The following is a 17011-nucleotide window of genomic DNA, read 5'->3' as shown; positions in this document are numbered from 1 at the left end:
CAGCTCTCAAAGCCCAGGAAGTGAATATCCACCTCTGCCTTCCCTGAATAATGATTAACTCTGCATTCAATTCTGATCTCCCTGCTATAGGAAAGATGTTGTTAAACTTGAAAGGGTTCAGAAGAGATTTACACAGACGTTGCCAGGTTTGGAGAGTTTGAGCTATCAGGAGAGGCTGAATAGGCTGAGGTTATTTTCCTCGGAGTGTCAGAGGTTATCGGATAACCTTGTCAAGGTTTATAAAACCATAAGGAGCATGGATAGAGTAAATAATGAGTGAATACTCAAGGTCTTTTTTTCCAGGGTAGGGGAGTCCAAAACTAGACAGCATCGGTTTAAGTGAGGGCGGAAAGATTTGAAAGAGTCCTAAGGAGCAACATTTTCACACAGAGGGTGGTGCATGTACGGAATGAGCTGCCAGAATGTGGTGAGGGTTGGTACAATAACACCATTTATAAGGCATCTGGATGGGTATATTTAATAGGAAGGATTCAGAGGGATATGAGCCAAATTCTGGCAAATGGGACTAGATTAATTTAGGATATCTGGTCATCATGATCGAGTTGGCTGAAGGGTCTGTTTCTTTGTTGTACAACTCTATGACTCAATAACATCTAAGTCACAGGCAGGGAGCCTGCAGCTGCTAATGGAGATAGCAGCAACAATCTCTCCTTTGGGTTGGAAGGGGACATTGGATCTGTCAGTCGGAAGGATCCAATGGCAGGGAGCTAGTAGCTGGCTTGGCTGGGAGAGGCCACTTCACTCCCTGATGGTCTTAGCCCAAATGCAGAAAGTTACATTTTGTTGGAGCTGTCCTCACAACATCTAAGCTGTAAGATTTCCTGAAACACAGTCTTTTATGGTTAAAATGGAGGCTATCATCTTCATGACAATATTCAAATACCAATTCCTGCTTGCAAGTTACCCATCCCCTGTCCCACCTTGACAAAGTCAAAAGTAGATTCCATTTTTTGGATGGGTTTCAGATTTTAAAAGGACTTTATACCTCATTGGACCACATCATATTCATTTTTGGTGTTAACATTATCCTCTACTTAAGTACACTTGTGAACTAGTATTTATGTTATAGTGTAGAAACATATTAGTCATGTGGAAGAACAGCACAAGCCTCAATTAAATTCACAGCTGAAGTTCAAAATACAAAATGGATGCATGAAACTACAAATTTAGTGCATTAGTTTGCAAGATTTTCTATTGGTCTATTCAGATGGAAAGTTAGCTTCATTGGTTCTATACCTAAGCAACGTTCTGTGTAAAACTATTAGGCCTCATGGTACAGTTTCAATCTGTTCTTGTTTCTCAGCTTTCTGTTTTATTCCCCTGCATAGCTGAGGTTTTAATGCAAATTTACAGCTTATTCCTCTTGTTGAGCAATGAGTTTTTGATTGAGGGGCAAAGATGCAAATAAACAAATGTTCAATATTAACTGTATTTCAAAATTTTGTGTCTCTTTTAAACTCTGAAAACCCACTGAGAAATCAAAGAGTAATTACGTTTTAAACATCATGTTAGATTGTCACTCTTACAGTGCAGAAACACAATCAAACAAGCCAGAAAAGTGGAAAATGAAAAACAGGGAAAAACAAAGAAGAACAGTAAATAGGAATTTGGGTAAACATTAATTTTAACCCAGTCATGTAATGTCTCTAGTACAATAGTTCAATGTAGCAGTCGCATTTAGCTCTCTAAAGTGTTACTTTAGCAGGAACTACTAAAGAATAACTCTGTTGTCTTTTAAATCAGACAATCATGTTAATTCTTTTTGCATTAAATAGTTATCTGGACAACTATTTTTTTCAAAATCCCTAATAAGAGCCCTACTCAACCAGTGATGACAACAATAAAATTGTTTTTTTTGGGCTTAATTCTAAAAGCCTTCATCAACACAATTTCAAAACAGAGTGACAGTGTTTAACTTAAATGATGATAGATTGGAAAAGATTGAAGTAAAAAGACATTTGGAGATCCTGGTCACTGAAAACAAGCATACAGATGCTGCAAGCTCTCAGGAAGGCAATTACAAGAGTAAAGAAGTCTTACTGCATTGTTCAGGGCTTTAGTGAGACCCTACCTGGAATATTGTGTGCAGTTTTTGTCTCCTTACCGAAGTAAAGATATACTTGCTATCGGAGGCGGTGGGGGGGGGGGGGGGGGGGGGGGGCCTACAGCAAAGGTTCAGCATATTGATTCCTGGGATGACAGGACAGTCCTATGATGTTGGGTTGACTGAGCCTATATTCACTGGAGTTTAGAAGAATGGGAGGAGAGTGCATTAAAAAGTATAAAATTCTAGTAGGGCTGGGTATGTTGCATGCAGAAATGATATTTCCCCTGATTCAGAATAAGAGGTTAAAGTGTCAGGAAATGGTAAGGCCATTTTGCACTTGAGATGAGGAGAAATTTCTTGACCCAGAGAGTGGTGAACCTTTGGAATTTGCTAAGAAATAAGGCTGTTTGAGCTAAGCTGTTGAATATATTTAAGAAAGAAATCAGACACCCCCTCACCCTTCTAGACTCCATTGATTACAAACCCAGAGTTCTCAACCACTCCTCATTTAACATGCCGTTTATTTTTGGTACCATTCTTTTGAAGCATCTCTGGACCCCCTCTAACACCAGCACATCCATCCTTAGATATAGGACTCAAAATTACTCACCATATTCCAAATGCAGTCTGACCACAGTACATCACTTCTCTTGCATTCTAGCCCTCTCACTGTGCTATTACATGTTCTGGAAACCTCAGCTGAGCCCGGTCTCCCTTTAACTAGTTTATAGTCCTTGTGACCACTCTATTTAACCTTTCTACTAGGATCCTGGTCCAGACTGATTCAAGTGAAGCCTGTCCCAATGATACAGTTCCTTCCTGTCCAATACTGATGCCACTGGCCCATAAAATGGAAGCCCTCCTTCCCACCCCACTTCTTTAGTCATGGATTTAATTTCTGAATTTTATTATCTCTATTCCAGTTTGCACATGACGTGGGTAATAATCCAGAGATTGTAATGCTTGAGTCCTTTTTAAAATTTTGTTCCGAATTCCTGATAATCCCCAAAGAGTACCTCTTACCGACTCTTGCCTATGTTTGTTGGTTCCAACAGCTGAATCCTCCCTCTCCCACTCCAATATTCTTGCAAGCTAGCTTGAGATGTCCCTTACCCTGATGAATCTTTTCATCCTGCACCCATCAGGCCAATTCACAAGAACACCAGTTTAAGAGGAAAACCAATATACTGTATGAAAAGTAAATATTGATTGGTTGGCAAGTGGACTGTCAATAATAGAGGCATTCGAATGATTAACGCACAATTAGTGATAGTTTACAGTTAACTGTCAGTCTTTGTTTAATTTTTAAGCCAGGCAGGTTGACTCTGATGGGTCAATATATTTTCCAATGAAATGATCAGCAATCTCTGTCAACTATTTTGTTCAGTTGAAATGAGATTGAAGAACTCATAGGCCGGCAGATTTTGAAAACATGCGGATGTAACAGGGTTGTTGTTATGGGTGACTTTAATTTTCCAAATATTGACTGGAACCTCCTTAGTGCAGATGGTTTGGATGGAGCCGTTTTTGTCAGGTGTGTTCAGGAGGGTTTCCTTACTCAGTATGTAGACAGACCAATGAGGGGAGAGGCCATTTTGGATTTGGTGTTCGGAAATGAGCCAGGGCAGGTGTCAGATCTCACTGTGGGAAAACACTTTGGTGACAGTGACCACAGCTGCCTCACATTTACCATAGCCTTGGAGAGGGAAAGGAGCAATTACCAAGGCAAGATATTTAATTGGGGAAAAGTAAATTATGACGCTTTCACATAGGAGTTGGGATGTACAGATTGAGAACAATTGTTCCACAGAGAGGGCACAACAAACATGTGGATGCTGTTTAAGGAGCAGTTGTTGCGAGTTATGCACAAATTTGTTCCTCTGAGACAGGCAAGAAGGGGTAAGATTAAGAACCCTTGGATGATGAGAACAGAGGAGCTTCTCATCAAAAGGAAGAAGGCAGCTTACGTAAGGTGGAGGAAGCAAGGATCTATCACAGCTTTAGAGGATTACAGGCTTGCTAAAAAGGAGCTCAGAAATGGACTGAGGACAGCCAGGTAGGGGCATGAAAAAGGCTTGGCAAGAAGGAGTAGGTAGAACCCAAAGGCATTTTACTCATACATGAGGAATAAGAGAATGATCAGGGAGAAGGTAGGGCCGATCAGGGATCAGGTCGCGAACTTGTGCATGGAATCTGAGCAGATAGAGGAAGCCCTAAATGAGTTTTTTTGTTTTGGTTTTCACTAGGGAAAGGGACCTTGATATGAATGAGAGTTAATGTGCTGGAAAATGTGTCAAACATTAAGATTGATAAGTCCCCAGGGCCGGACTAGATTTATCCTAGGTTGCTCCAGGAAGTGAGAAGGGAGGTTGCTAAGCCACTGGTGAAGATCTTTGCTTCCTCACTCTCCACGGGAGTCTTACTGGAGGATTAGAAGGAGGCGAATGTTGTTCCTCTTTTCAAGAAGGAGAATAGAGAAATCCATAGCAATTACAGACTAGTCAGTCTTACGTCTGTGGTCAGCAAAGTTTTGGAAAGAATTCTGAGGGATAGGATTTATAACTACTTGGAAAAGCATAGAGTGATTAAAGGCAGTCAGCATGGCTTTGTGAGGCACAGGTCATGCCTCACAAATCTTATTGAGTTCTTTGAGGAGGTGACAAGACAGGTTGGTGAGTGTTGAGCAGTGGATCTGGTGTATATGGACTTCAGCAAGGCATTTGATAAGGTTCCCCATGGTGGGCTCATTTTTAAAGTCAGGAGGTATGGGATACAGGGAGATTTGGCTTTTTGGATTCAGAATTGGTTGGCTGACAGAAGGCAGAGAGTGGTTGTAGCTGGAAAGTATTCTGCCTGGAGGTTAGTAGTGAGTGATGTCCCGCAGGACTCTGTTCTTAGGCCTCAGCTCTTTGTAATTTTTATAAATGCCTTAGATGAGGAGGTTGAGGGGTGGGTGAGTAAATTTGCCGATGACACAAAGGTTAGAGGTGCCATTGATAGTATCAAGACTATTGCAGGCTGCCGCGCGACATATACAGGATGCAGAGCTGGGCTGAGTAATGGTAGATGGAGTTCAACCTGGATAAATGCGAAATGATGCATTTTGGAATGTCAAACTTGAATGCTGAATATAGGATGAAAGACAGGATTCTTGGCAGTGTGGAGGAACAGAGGGATCTTGGTATTCAAGTGCATAGATCCCTCAAAGTTGCCACCCAAGTGGATAGGGTTGTTAAGAAAGCATATGGTGTTTTGGCTTTCATTAACAGTGGGATTGATTTTAAGAGCCGTGAGGTTTTGCTGCAGCTCTACATGACTCTGGTGAGACCATGCTTGGAATATTGTGTCCAGTTCTGGTCACCCTATTAGAGGAAAGATACAGAGACTTTGGAGAGGGTGCAACGAAGGTTTACCAGGATGTTGCCTGGCCTGGAGGGCTTGCCTTATGAAGAAAGGTTGACTAAGCTTGGACCTTTCTCTCTGGAGAGAAGAAGGAAGAGAGGTGACCTGATCGAGGTATACAAGATAATGAGAGGCATGAATAGAGTCAATAGCCAGAGACTTTTCCCCAGGGCAGGATTGACTGGCATGAGGGGTCATAGTTTTAATATATTAGGAGGAAGTTATTAAGGAGACGTCAGAGGTAGGTTCTTTATGCAGAGAGTTGTGAATGTATGGAATGCGTTGCCAGCGGTGGTGATGGAAGCAGAGTCATTGGGGACTTTTAAGCAACTGCTGGACATGCACATGGACAGTAGTGAATTGAGGGGTGCGTAGGTTAGGTTATTATATTTTAGATTAGGAATATTCCTCAGCACAACTTCGTGGGCCGAAGGGCCTGTTCTGTGCTGTACTTTTCTATGTTCTATGAAACGAATGCAATGCACCTACAGACTCACTTTGTCTGCAATATGTATAGTTTCCAAAACACTTAAGTGTACAACACTACAACTTAAATTGATAACCCTAAATTAGTTATCTATGTGGATTTTTGCATACTCACGATTATTCAGCTAATATTGTCCAAGTGCAAAATCATATTTAATGTTCACTGTGTTGCAAGTTTACAAGCATGCGCTGGTTGGATACAGTCTGTACCTTACAATTCTTTGGAACATACAATCTACATACCTGGCACCACACTGGCTCACACGTGGATTCTGAAATTACTGCATATCCTAATATTTCATGCAAAGTGATCTTGGGAATGTCTATTTTAAAAAAGTGATCTTCTTTGAAATTGTCTTCCTTTTTAATGAGGATTACTAAGGGAAGAAAATGTTTCAAGATTTTGTTTTAAACAGCATAAAACAGCAGTGACCTTTTCTTTCCAGAAGGAGCTAGGTAATGAGAAATAAGTATTATGTATGTTTGTCTTCTCTGAATGATTTAAGATTAAGTTTTAGTTTATTCCTGACTTTAAACCCATATTACTAAAATCATATCCTCAGGATTCCATACATTAAACATTTGGAATGCTTTTTAAAAAATGGTTTTTTGATTGTTATCAATAAAGAACCAAGTCAAATCTTTTAATCTGAAACAAAGTAAGAAAAATTCCCTTAGAAAAGCCACCACCTCAAGCATTAGAATTTGAATGAATTATAGTTAGAGCTTTCTCTGAGGGATTTCAGCACTACTTTGATTTTTGATCCAGTTTTGCTTGTGGTTGTAAAAATGAATAAACATACAGCATAAGAATACTTTAAGCTCAAAGTGTTATAAGTAAGCTCTAAGTTCAAAATGTATTTGAGCTTGTGACATATTTTAAGTAAGAGACAAGCTTCGTGGGAGTTTGCTTTCTTTCTCTTCTTCTTGAACTACACTATGAAGGGTTTTCCTGGCTATAAAAATCTATGTTACTTGTAAAGCAGACAGAGCACCATTAGGACTATGGTGTTTCAATATTGTGGCTGCTTTGTAACATTACCGCCAATAGTTGTTGCACAAGGATACTGGCAGTCAATCCCATATGCTGTTATCTTTCATTCCATTATTCTTTGTACAACAGTTCATTTGGCAGTAAAACTGTCAGTTTTGCAGTTGTCATCCGCTTTGCTCTTCCCAATGCTTACTTAGCTGTTGAAATATATCTTATTAAATAATGATTGTTAATTCTTATTATTCTCTGGTTGGACCACTTTCTGAATGTTAATATCTACTATTTAGTCAACCTCGTGAATACTAGAAAATTTGTGGCCAGCTACTTTTGTTGTAATCATGAAAGACATGATTAAATTATCCAAATTAAACTAAAATTAAATCTGTTCATATTCCAAAATATTTGGCCGACAGTACTTTAATTCTGCAGTTACAGTTACAACTGGAATTTCTTTCCTTCTCACGTCAATTTAGATTGCTTTATAAATTGAGCTATACAATCATAATCTTATTAGGGTCTCTAGTCAGGGAATCATGCAGAGCAAGGATACGTTTCCCAATTTTAATCTGAGTTTGCGTTTGTATTTGTGTTGTTTCCAGATGCATATTCACCGAATGACAATGGAGCAAAGTCTGAATCTGTTTCAAACCTTCAGCCTCAGCCTTCATTAAATTCCATGCAGAACTCCCCAGGACCCAAACGTTCAGGGAATACACTGAAGAAATGGCTGACTAGTCCTGTCCGTAGACTCAGCAGTGGCAAAGCTGACAATCGGAAGATTGTTAAGCAGAAAAGAAGCAGGAATGGCAAGGCGAGCATAGATCCAGCTTCACCCAAGCCAGGGGAGAATGAAAATGCACCTCAGGAGGACAGTGCAGATGAGGTATGTTTCTTTTGGCACAGCTCTGAATGCTTTATTTTGAGGAGAGAGAATTCTTTGATAGGTCCAGTCTTGAAATAAAAACAAGATCATGTGAGCCAATACTTTATTAAAACTGAAAATAGATAACGAACTCCACGCTAGCTTAACTGCTAAGTACACTGCTCACTGTCAAACTGATCACCAGACCATTAATTTCACACATTGAATTCTGGCTCTGACTAAGTTTGTTTATCTTGGCAGGAGCAGTAATCTTAGATTTGGAGGAGAAAAATTAATTAATTCCCCTCAGCTCCCAATTCCTATCAATGTAAGCTTGTTGCCAAGAGTCATAGAAGGAGGACAAGAGGTACTGATTTGGGCTGAATTGCACTGTTTCTTGCCATTCACTATCCCTGTTCACATATGAAGAGGGATGGTTTGGGTGTTTGTGGGGCTATGCTCAACATATATACTATAAATAAATGTATATACTTTTGGCAGGATAAAAGCAGAAACATGGAGGAGGAGAAATGTTGCATACTTCCCATGCAGTAAACCAACTTAGTTATCCTTACATCAGCAAGAAACTATTAAAAGACTAACATAAGATTTTATTGAGAATTTCTTTGTATCACTGGTTTGCTTGACTTTAAATCACTAATGATCTTTGGAATCTATGAAATATATATTATTTGATCTGTCATGGAATTTCTCACAACAGAAGGGAAGGAAAGATGAACCACCCAGTGGCACTTTATCCAAGTCTTCTTCTGGAATGCAGAGTGGAGGAGAGGATGAACCAGATGACGAGTCGCATACTCCACTTCCTCCCCCAATGAAAATCATTGATAATGATCCATCACCAGAGGATTGCGTATGTAACCCAGCTTTCTAATGTCAACACGATCATGAGTCAGTTTGTCTTGAAGCATGGATCTGTAGCTTGAGAAATGAAAAGGCATTTTGACACTTGCTCATTTTTACTCTCCAGTTTGATAATTTGACTTCCCACATGGTGAAAGGTCAGCTGAGCAAATTTGTCATTCTTTGTCATTTACACTGAATTGCTCAATTTTGCACAGTGAATAACTATTTTTGTTTCAATTCAGCCCAAAAGATGTTATGCTTCCTTTAAATGGATTCATTAATATAGGCATAATTAAACAAACTCCTTGTGCGTAAGCTTAGTAAATTCAATTGTTGACATTCCTGATTATTTAAGCATCAAAGTGTTGTGAAGAAAACGTCTTAACTGTAGCATTACTTTGTAAAACAAAATTGATTAATATGGAAGTTTTCATAGAACCTAGAATTCCCTACAGTATGGAAGCAGGCCTTTTGGCCCATCAATTGACACTGATCCTCCAAACAGCATTTTGCCCAGACCCACCACAACCTACTCTATCCCCATAGCCCTGTATTTCCCATGTCTAACCCACCTAGCCTGTAAATCCCTGGATGCTATGGGCAATTTAGCATGGCCAATCCACCTAACCTGCTCACCTTTGGACTGTGGGAGGAAACTGGGCGCTGGAGGAAACCTACGTTATGCAAAAGAACAGATGCTGGAGAGAAATTGTTTTGGGCAGTGACTCAAAAACAGGCAATAGAAAATTTAAAAGGTCAGTTAAACAGCACAGTGCTCCTTCTAAGCATTCACAAATGTGCAGTAACCTGGAAAGTACCATAAGAGGCTGTTCACGAATTGTCCCAAAGACTTAGAAGATGGCAAGTGTAACACCACTATTCGAAATAGGTGGGAAAGGGAATGCAGAAGGCCACAGGCCAAAGATCCTGACATCAGTTGTTCATAAAATGCTGTAATCTATGATTGGGGAAGTGTTAAATATGTGCTCAAATCATAATATAGTTAATTGGAGCCAATGTGACTTTGTCAAAAAGACAGCACCTTAAACAGCGCAGCACCCCTTCATACTACATGAGAGTGGCAGCCTCGATCTTTGTGCATTCAGTATGTTTGGATTTCCAAAATGCATTTTGGTATAAAAAATTATTACCCAAGGTTCATGGGGTTCGGGTCAAAATATTAGCATGAATAGAGGATTGTTTAAAGTCCAGAAAACAGAGTAGAAATAAACAGGACATATTCAAATTGACATTTGTAATTAGTGAGAGCCTCAAAGATCAGTGTTGGGGCCTTAACATTTTACAGTCTATGTTACTGACTTAGATGAAGGTGCTGAGAGTAATCTACACAAGTATTATGATGATACAAAAGTATATGTGACATTGAACAGTGAGGAGGACAAGACGGATGAATGGTCAAGGGGATACAATATTCCTTGGGGAACTGTGAAGTGAAATAATTTACTACGTTATGAAGGATAGAAAGGGAGATTTTAAAAAATGTTGAGTACTTTTATGCATTGATGCTCACAGAGATTTGCCAATACCTGTGTGAAGGTTGCATGCGGTTACAGCAAGTAATAAGGCAAATTGCACATTAGTATTTATTATACAGGAACTACAGCACAAAAATTAGTAAGTTTTTCTAAAGTTGTATAGAACTTTGATTAGACCATACCTGGAGTGCTATGTGCAGTTTTGGTGTCTATTATCTGAGCACAAGATCAAGCAGCTGTTACCTTACATTGGTCTAATAGCACAATGCCATACCCTTCATGACTTGGATATCTGCATCACTGGTTCTCCTCTCTCTTTTGAAGTTCTTTGCTTTCCCTGCAATGCTCAGCTGTGTTCCGAGCTTTATTGTGCACATTGAATCGTGTCCATGACTCAAATGTCTTCTTCATTTTATTGGTCTTCCAGTTCTTTTGACCTGCCTTATTCTGCTTTATTTATCAATAAAGGGAAGGAATGAGAAAAAATACTAGGCTAAAATAATTTAGTTTATTAAAGAGTTCAGTGATTTATATATTGACAAGTAATTTGACTTTTTTCTTAGTTGAGTAAGTAGGGTAATACAGTTGGTGGGGCAGAATAGTGACTGCTTTAGAGTTGAGAAAGAGGTCGATGGGAAGACAGATACAAGACAGAATAGGCAGCAGAAATTATTACTGAACAAAAGCGAAACATAATTACAGTAACTGGAAAAGTGAACAATAATCATTTCTTGCATGTGAGAAACTCTAATGGAATTCAACTGGTACCAGTGTAACCAGTTCAAAAGACTGCATAATTTTAAGCAAAGATTTGTGCTCAGCGCCTACCAAGTTTCTGCAATCATTTACCTTTTATCTGAAAGCACTGCATTGTAAGAATGCACTACCCATAAAACTGGCCAGGACCTCAGGGTGAATGGATCTTCATTGAGTGTTTCATTAATTGCATTCATTTTGCACTCCTTCAGGGAAGCTACAAAGACTAAGCTGTAACCTTTGGACCCAAGAACACAAAGAGGTACATTTAGAAAGGTTTTGAATAATTTTCAGAAGAATACTTCAGAGGGAACTGACAGCCCCAATCAAAAATGAACTTGTATATTTTTAAGACTGCTGACACCCAGAAGCATGCACAGTAGCAGCAAGTTTTCTGAAATAAATTGAAATAAAGAGTGACAAAGACCTAACAAACACCTAAAAATATCAGTGAAGAGAAAAGTTATAATTACATAAAGTAGATTTTCTTTTTCCAATTGAAAAATCAGTTTTATGTTGCACGTGTGACTTAAAAAAATCAGAATTGCTGGAGAAACTCAGCAGGTCTGGCAGCATCTGTGGGAAGAAAGCAGAGTTAGCTTTTCGGGTCCAATAATTCCTCATCGGAACTGGACTCCAAGCATTGACTCTGCTTTCTTCCCACGGATGCTGCCAGACTTGCTGAGTTTTGCCAGCAATTTATATTTTTATTTCAGATCACCAGCATTTGCACTTTGTTGTTTGATTGAAAAAAAATCAGAGGTGAGTGTGTTCAGTCAGATTGTCAGTGTCAGCAGACTTTCCATATCTTTAAATTAATTTCCAATATTTAGAATCAGGTTAATTGCAGTCTTGTAATGATATTGTGATTAAAAGTTCCTAGTTGAATATGTTGTGCTGAACTCATTCTAAGCTGGAATTAAATTTGACCTAGATTCTATTCTAAAATGTATCAAAGCAATATTTTCTCTTTTCTAAAAGAAATCTTTTAAACACCGTCAGATTGTGCACGGTAGATTTTGCATTAACAGAAATTTGAGGTACAGTTGGCAGTTTTAAGGGGAAATTTGCAGGAATAAAAATACATTTTGAAACAAGTGCAGTTTAGTTTGGGATCATACCAGCACCCGAAGTGGGAACTTCAGCTCAGTGTACTATGTCATGCAAGCTTGTGCACATGCTGTTTGGGAGCCTAGCTGTCTGCACTACATACATGTCTATTAAGTTTATAGTAGATGCAAAGAGGTTTACCCTGCTATTCGAGGATTCTTTTGGAGAAATAATTTATTTCTTGTAGCATGAACTTTCTATTATTAACTGCAGTCTTTGATACAGTCAATTTATGGCTGTCATCAATGTATAGAAAATGCCATGAACTACTGACAGAAAGTAATTTGAATGTGTGTATGTTTCAATGAAATGACAATGATAGTGGAAGTAGTTTCAAAAGAAGAGCTAAGCCATCAGCCTTACCTATGAATTTCAACTGGTTATCGAAGCAGATGTCTCATAAACAGCTGATGCCATAATCATAGAAATGCATTCCAGCATCTTCCTATACTTATAAATCCCACAATAAAGCAGTCTGAACGATGGAAAACCCCATAAGGAAGAGAACCAGCATAATTAATCTAATGGCAGGGGATAAGTGTGCATGTCCACAGATAACATTTGTGACAGAAAATTATAAAGCTCTAAGGAAGCCAAAGAACGGGATACAAAAATAGTTTAACAACGTTAGATGTATCTGAAAGTGTTTTTTCAAAATGTGGATCAAACCACCCATATCATAAGATGGACCACATGGAAAACAAAGGAAGTTTTGTTCCTCTGGAAACTGTGTACTGGATTTTACAATTCTTGGTGGGGTGAGCAAAGCAGAACAGAAAGTGCACTCATTCCTACTCCCACTGTCTCAGCACAATGAATAATGTGTCAAAAGGCGACTCCACATTTAATTAGGCTGCTAGGCCAGGTCTTCAGGCAGATGAGGGGCTATGTCATGGACAGGGGTCAGTCAAAGCAACCAATTCAAAGCCCTCTCTATATTCTCTATCTCTCCTTATTCCTTATAGCAAACTCAAATCAATGAAACAATGAAGTCAAAACTCATACAAAAACTCATGATTTGGAGATGCCGTATTGGACTGGGGTGTACAAAGTTAAAAATCACACGACACCAGGTTATAGTCCAACAGGTTTAATTGGAAGCACTAGCTTTCAGAGCGCCGCTCCTTCATCAGGTAGTTGGCCACCACTCTTAAGACATGTCTCTGAGCATGTTGGCCCACAGTTCTATCAGTTTGCTTAGTGATTGTAATTTTTATCAAACACCACTTTTTCCCTCCGAGAACTTGAAAAAGCTGGTTACAGCTGTTATCACAGTGTATCCTCTATAGTGAAGATAAAAGCAAAATATGTGTTCACTTCATCTACCATTTCTTGATTATCCATAACCAACTCCCCATTTGCACTCTGGAGAAACCACACTCACTCACTCTTTCCTTTTTAAACACCTGTAAAAACTCTCATTATCTATTTTCACATTTCTAGTTAGCTTTCTCTCAACCCTTTATTTCTTTCTTCTCCTCAATCTTTTAGTCATTCTCCACCACTCTTCATATTCTCTCTAATCACCTGAACCGCCACTCAACTTTGTGTAATTATATGCTTTTTCCTTCACTTTGATTCTTCCATTAACTTGCTTAATTAATCTCCCATGGTGGATCCTCCCCTAAGAACATGCATATCCTGAGTAATCAGAAATATCTTCTTAAATATCTTGCCCTTCTCCTACATTGATCTGTTCCTGAGGCTCATTGATAACTCAATAGCTTGTTAACGAGCTACTTCAAAATGATGGTTGGGCTTTTGGTTTCCACACTTGCTCACCTTACAAGATAATGGCAATTGAAATGAAGACATGGGGTTGCCGACCCAACCACATCATGCTATACTCAACACGTACTGGGACTGGGGCCCACCTGGATTTTCAGCCTTTTTGTGATGCATGTATGTGTAAAAGAGAGAGGGTCATTAATAGTGAAACGAGCACTGTAACCTGCTTCTTCATCATTCTCCTACTTGGGCTATTTTCACTCAACCACAACATGTGTAAATTGCAAAAACCAGAAATAAAACAGTGCATTTATGTCTTTTAAATGCTGCCATTAAATAAACTTCTGAATAAAATATTGTTTGTGTTTCCTCTAAAGGTGCTTGATGTTAGTCAGGCAGTCAATGATTTATTGTAATGGATATAGGTTTGCTCACTGAGCTGGGAGGTTCATTTCCAGATGTTTTGTCACCCTACTCTGATGTCATTTCAACCAGAACTCTATCAACAAGCACATCAAGTTAGACCCCATCAACCACCCCTTGAGAAAAAGAACAGGAAATGACATCACCACAGGAAATGACATAACCACAGGAAATAACATCACCAACCCCAAACATATAAATAGAAAGCAGGAATCATGTACACCGCTTCACCTGAGGCCCACTGAAGATGTTACCTAGTAGGATGACAAAACGTCTGGAAATGAACCTCCCAGCTCAGCGAGCAAACCTGCATCCAGAACCTCGACATGCACTACAAATCTTCTCAAAACTCACTAATTTATTGTAATTTTCTGATAGTTTGTTGAGTTTGTTAAGAAGCAGTAGTTTGGAATTGATACATTAATTAATTAGATGAAGCATGTATACATAGAGTCATAGAGATGTACAGCATGGAAACAGACCCTTCGATCCAACCCGTCCATGCTGACCAGATATCCCAACCCAATCTAGTCCCACCTGCCAGCACCTGGCCCATATCCCTCCAAACCCTTCCTATTCATATATCCATCCAAATGCCTCGACAATTGTGGATGGTTCACATACTATAAGACAAACAGGCTGTTGTATGTAAGGACCCAGTCTCATTAAAGCCGTGAAGACAGCATCAGGCTCTGTAGAGGAGGCATTAGAGAACACTTCCCCTGGTCTTCCTCCTCTTCTTCTGGTCCATCTTACACCTGCCTGACAAGGACTGCTCGATGAAGATGGCAGTCTGGGAAAAATCCCTTCTACCCTGAGTCTACTGTATTCTTGGTCCCTGTGCAGATCCTGCAGCGTGGATTTTACCTAGAATCAGCGTGATTACTGCAGCGTGGAATCTGGCTCTTTAACTCTCTTGGCCCCTGCATGATTATTCCAGAGCGGAATTGCCCTGGCCCCTGCAGACTTCCCTCGATACCTCCTCTCCTGAGTACTCCTGCTGTCTGAGCCTGGAAATTCTTGTTATGCCTTTTTCTAGGGGCAGATTACTTTCTCTGTGTCAACGAATTGTCTGGACCCTTCTGTCTAATGGCCATAGGACAGCCACTCATAATGTCAAATGATTATCGTCTCTTTGTCTGTGCTTGTTGGAAAGTTCTTTAAAATCTTTCTTTCTAAGCTTGTTTTAAGAAAACAATGCACTCATAATGGGGTGCATTTGGTACCAGATGAATTATTAACGCTAGCCCAATGAACATAATGAGTATTTTTCATTATTCTTCCTTTTGTCTTCATATGCTAGAATTTTGGAAAGTTAGTTACTTCTGTAATAGCTGTTAAAAGTAATTGCATGCCATACAGTAAATACTTGGAAAACACAGATTTTAATGGACCCCAATATTTAATTGTTGATGGTCACATTTTTATTCCTTTTGTCTCCAATGATTGCTGTTTGTGCCAGTCCTGGGATTTATAGATGTATTAAAACAGTCATGTATTTTTTTTCTTATTTGCCTGTTCTGAATTTTTTTTCTGAGCATTTTGACTGAATGCCAGTCTTTGGCTTTTTCCTGTCTTTTCTCAGTACCCTGCATGTTGTCTTTCAATGTACATAATCTGCAATGCCCTCTTGAATTACTCATTTAAACCTGCTTCCACCACATTTCCAGGCAGTGCATTCCATACACTTATGATTCACTGTGTGAAAATGTTTATTCCACGTTGCATGTCTAATGAACAGGAAATGTTTCTCCCGACATATTCTGCCCAGACCTCTCATAATTTTGAAAACTTCTTTCAAATCTCATTTTCACCTTCTCATTCCAAATGAGAAAAATCCCAGTTTCGACAGTCTATCCTCATACCTGAAGTTCCTCATGTCCTGCATTCTTTTCAATGTGTTTGCATTCTCCTTCAACTATCACAACCAGAACTTACACCATACTCCCACTAACCTCTAACCAGTGACCTGTACAAATTCAGCATAACCTCCCTGCTCTTGAGCGCTATGCCCCTATTTTTAAAACTTGGAATACTGTTTGCCTTATTCACTGCTCACTCTGCTCCTGCACACTATTTGAAATAGCACCCTTTATTTCTCTTCCTGTTCGTTGGACTGAAATGTATCACCTGTCTGTGCACTGAACTTCATTGGACTCCTGTCCCCACACTCCATCAACATGACATTGTCTTTTAAAGTTCTATACTGTTCTCTTCACAGTTTACAACATTTCTAACAACTTGTCAGGATGGCCAAGTGGTCTAAGGCTTCAGGCCAGAGGAGTGTCAATCTTTGCCTTGCTGAAGCCTGGTGAATTCTGGTTCACTTAGTGCCTTTGTGGCACAGTGACAGTATCACACCATCTGGATCAGGAGGCCCAGATTCAAGTTCAACCTGCTCCAAAGGTGTGTAATACCAAACTCAGACAGACTGATCAGCAAATATCTACAATATCTCCAAGTTTTTTATTGCCCACAAACATTGAAATTGTCTCCTGCATAGCAAGATTGAGGAAATGCGAGGATCCCAATACCAGGTCTGGGGAACTCCACTGCAAGCCTTCCTCCAGCCCAAAACATAGAGGGATATGGGGCGGGTGCTGGCAGGTGGGACTAGATTGGGTTGGGATATCTGGTCAGCATAGACAGGTTGGACCGAAGGGTCTGTTTCCAAGCTGTGCATCCCTGTGACTCAATGACCATTCCTCCTTGTTTCCTATCTCTCAGGCCAATTTTCTATCCACATCACTTTTGTTATGCCATGAGCTGTAACTTTCTTCACAAATCTGTTGTATGGCAAAAATATTAAAAGATATCAC

At 39.5% G+C, this 17011-nt stretch overlaps 1 protein-coding gene across 6 annotated transcripts in view; it reads left to right on the top strand.

The window, feature by feature from the left end:
• Window positions 1-17011, top strand: part of kalrna (kalirin RhoGEF kinase a) — a 753406-nt gene that overhangs the window by 622112 nt on the left and 114283 nt on the right. For all 6 annotated transcript variants that reach the window (XR_011961692.1, XR_011961693.1, XM_072579334.1 and 3 more), the window contains 2 exons: window positions 7550-7833; window positions 8534-8686. Coding sequence is in view for 4 of the 6 variants with exons in the window: in XM_072579334.1 (XP_072435435.1) it covers window positions 7550-7833; window positions 8534-8686 (437 nt within the window). In the remaining 2 variants the exon portion in view is untranslated. The remainder of the gene's footprint in view (window positions 1-7549; window positions 7834-8533; window positions 8687-17011) is intronic.

Source organism: Chiloscyllium punctatum, chromosome 10 (genome assembly GCF_047496795.1).
Source record: "Chiloscyllium punctatum isolate Juve2018m chromosome 10, sChiPun1.3, whole genome shotgun sequence".
NCBI classification, from domain to species: Eukaryota; Metazoa; Chordata; class Chondrichthyes; order Orectolobiformes; family Hemiscylliidae; genus Chiloscyllium; species Chiloscyllium punctatum.
This window is presented reverse-complemented; position numbering and strand designations above follow the sequence as displayed.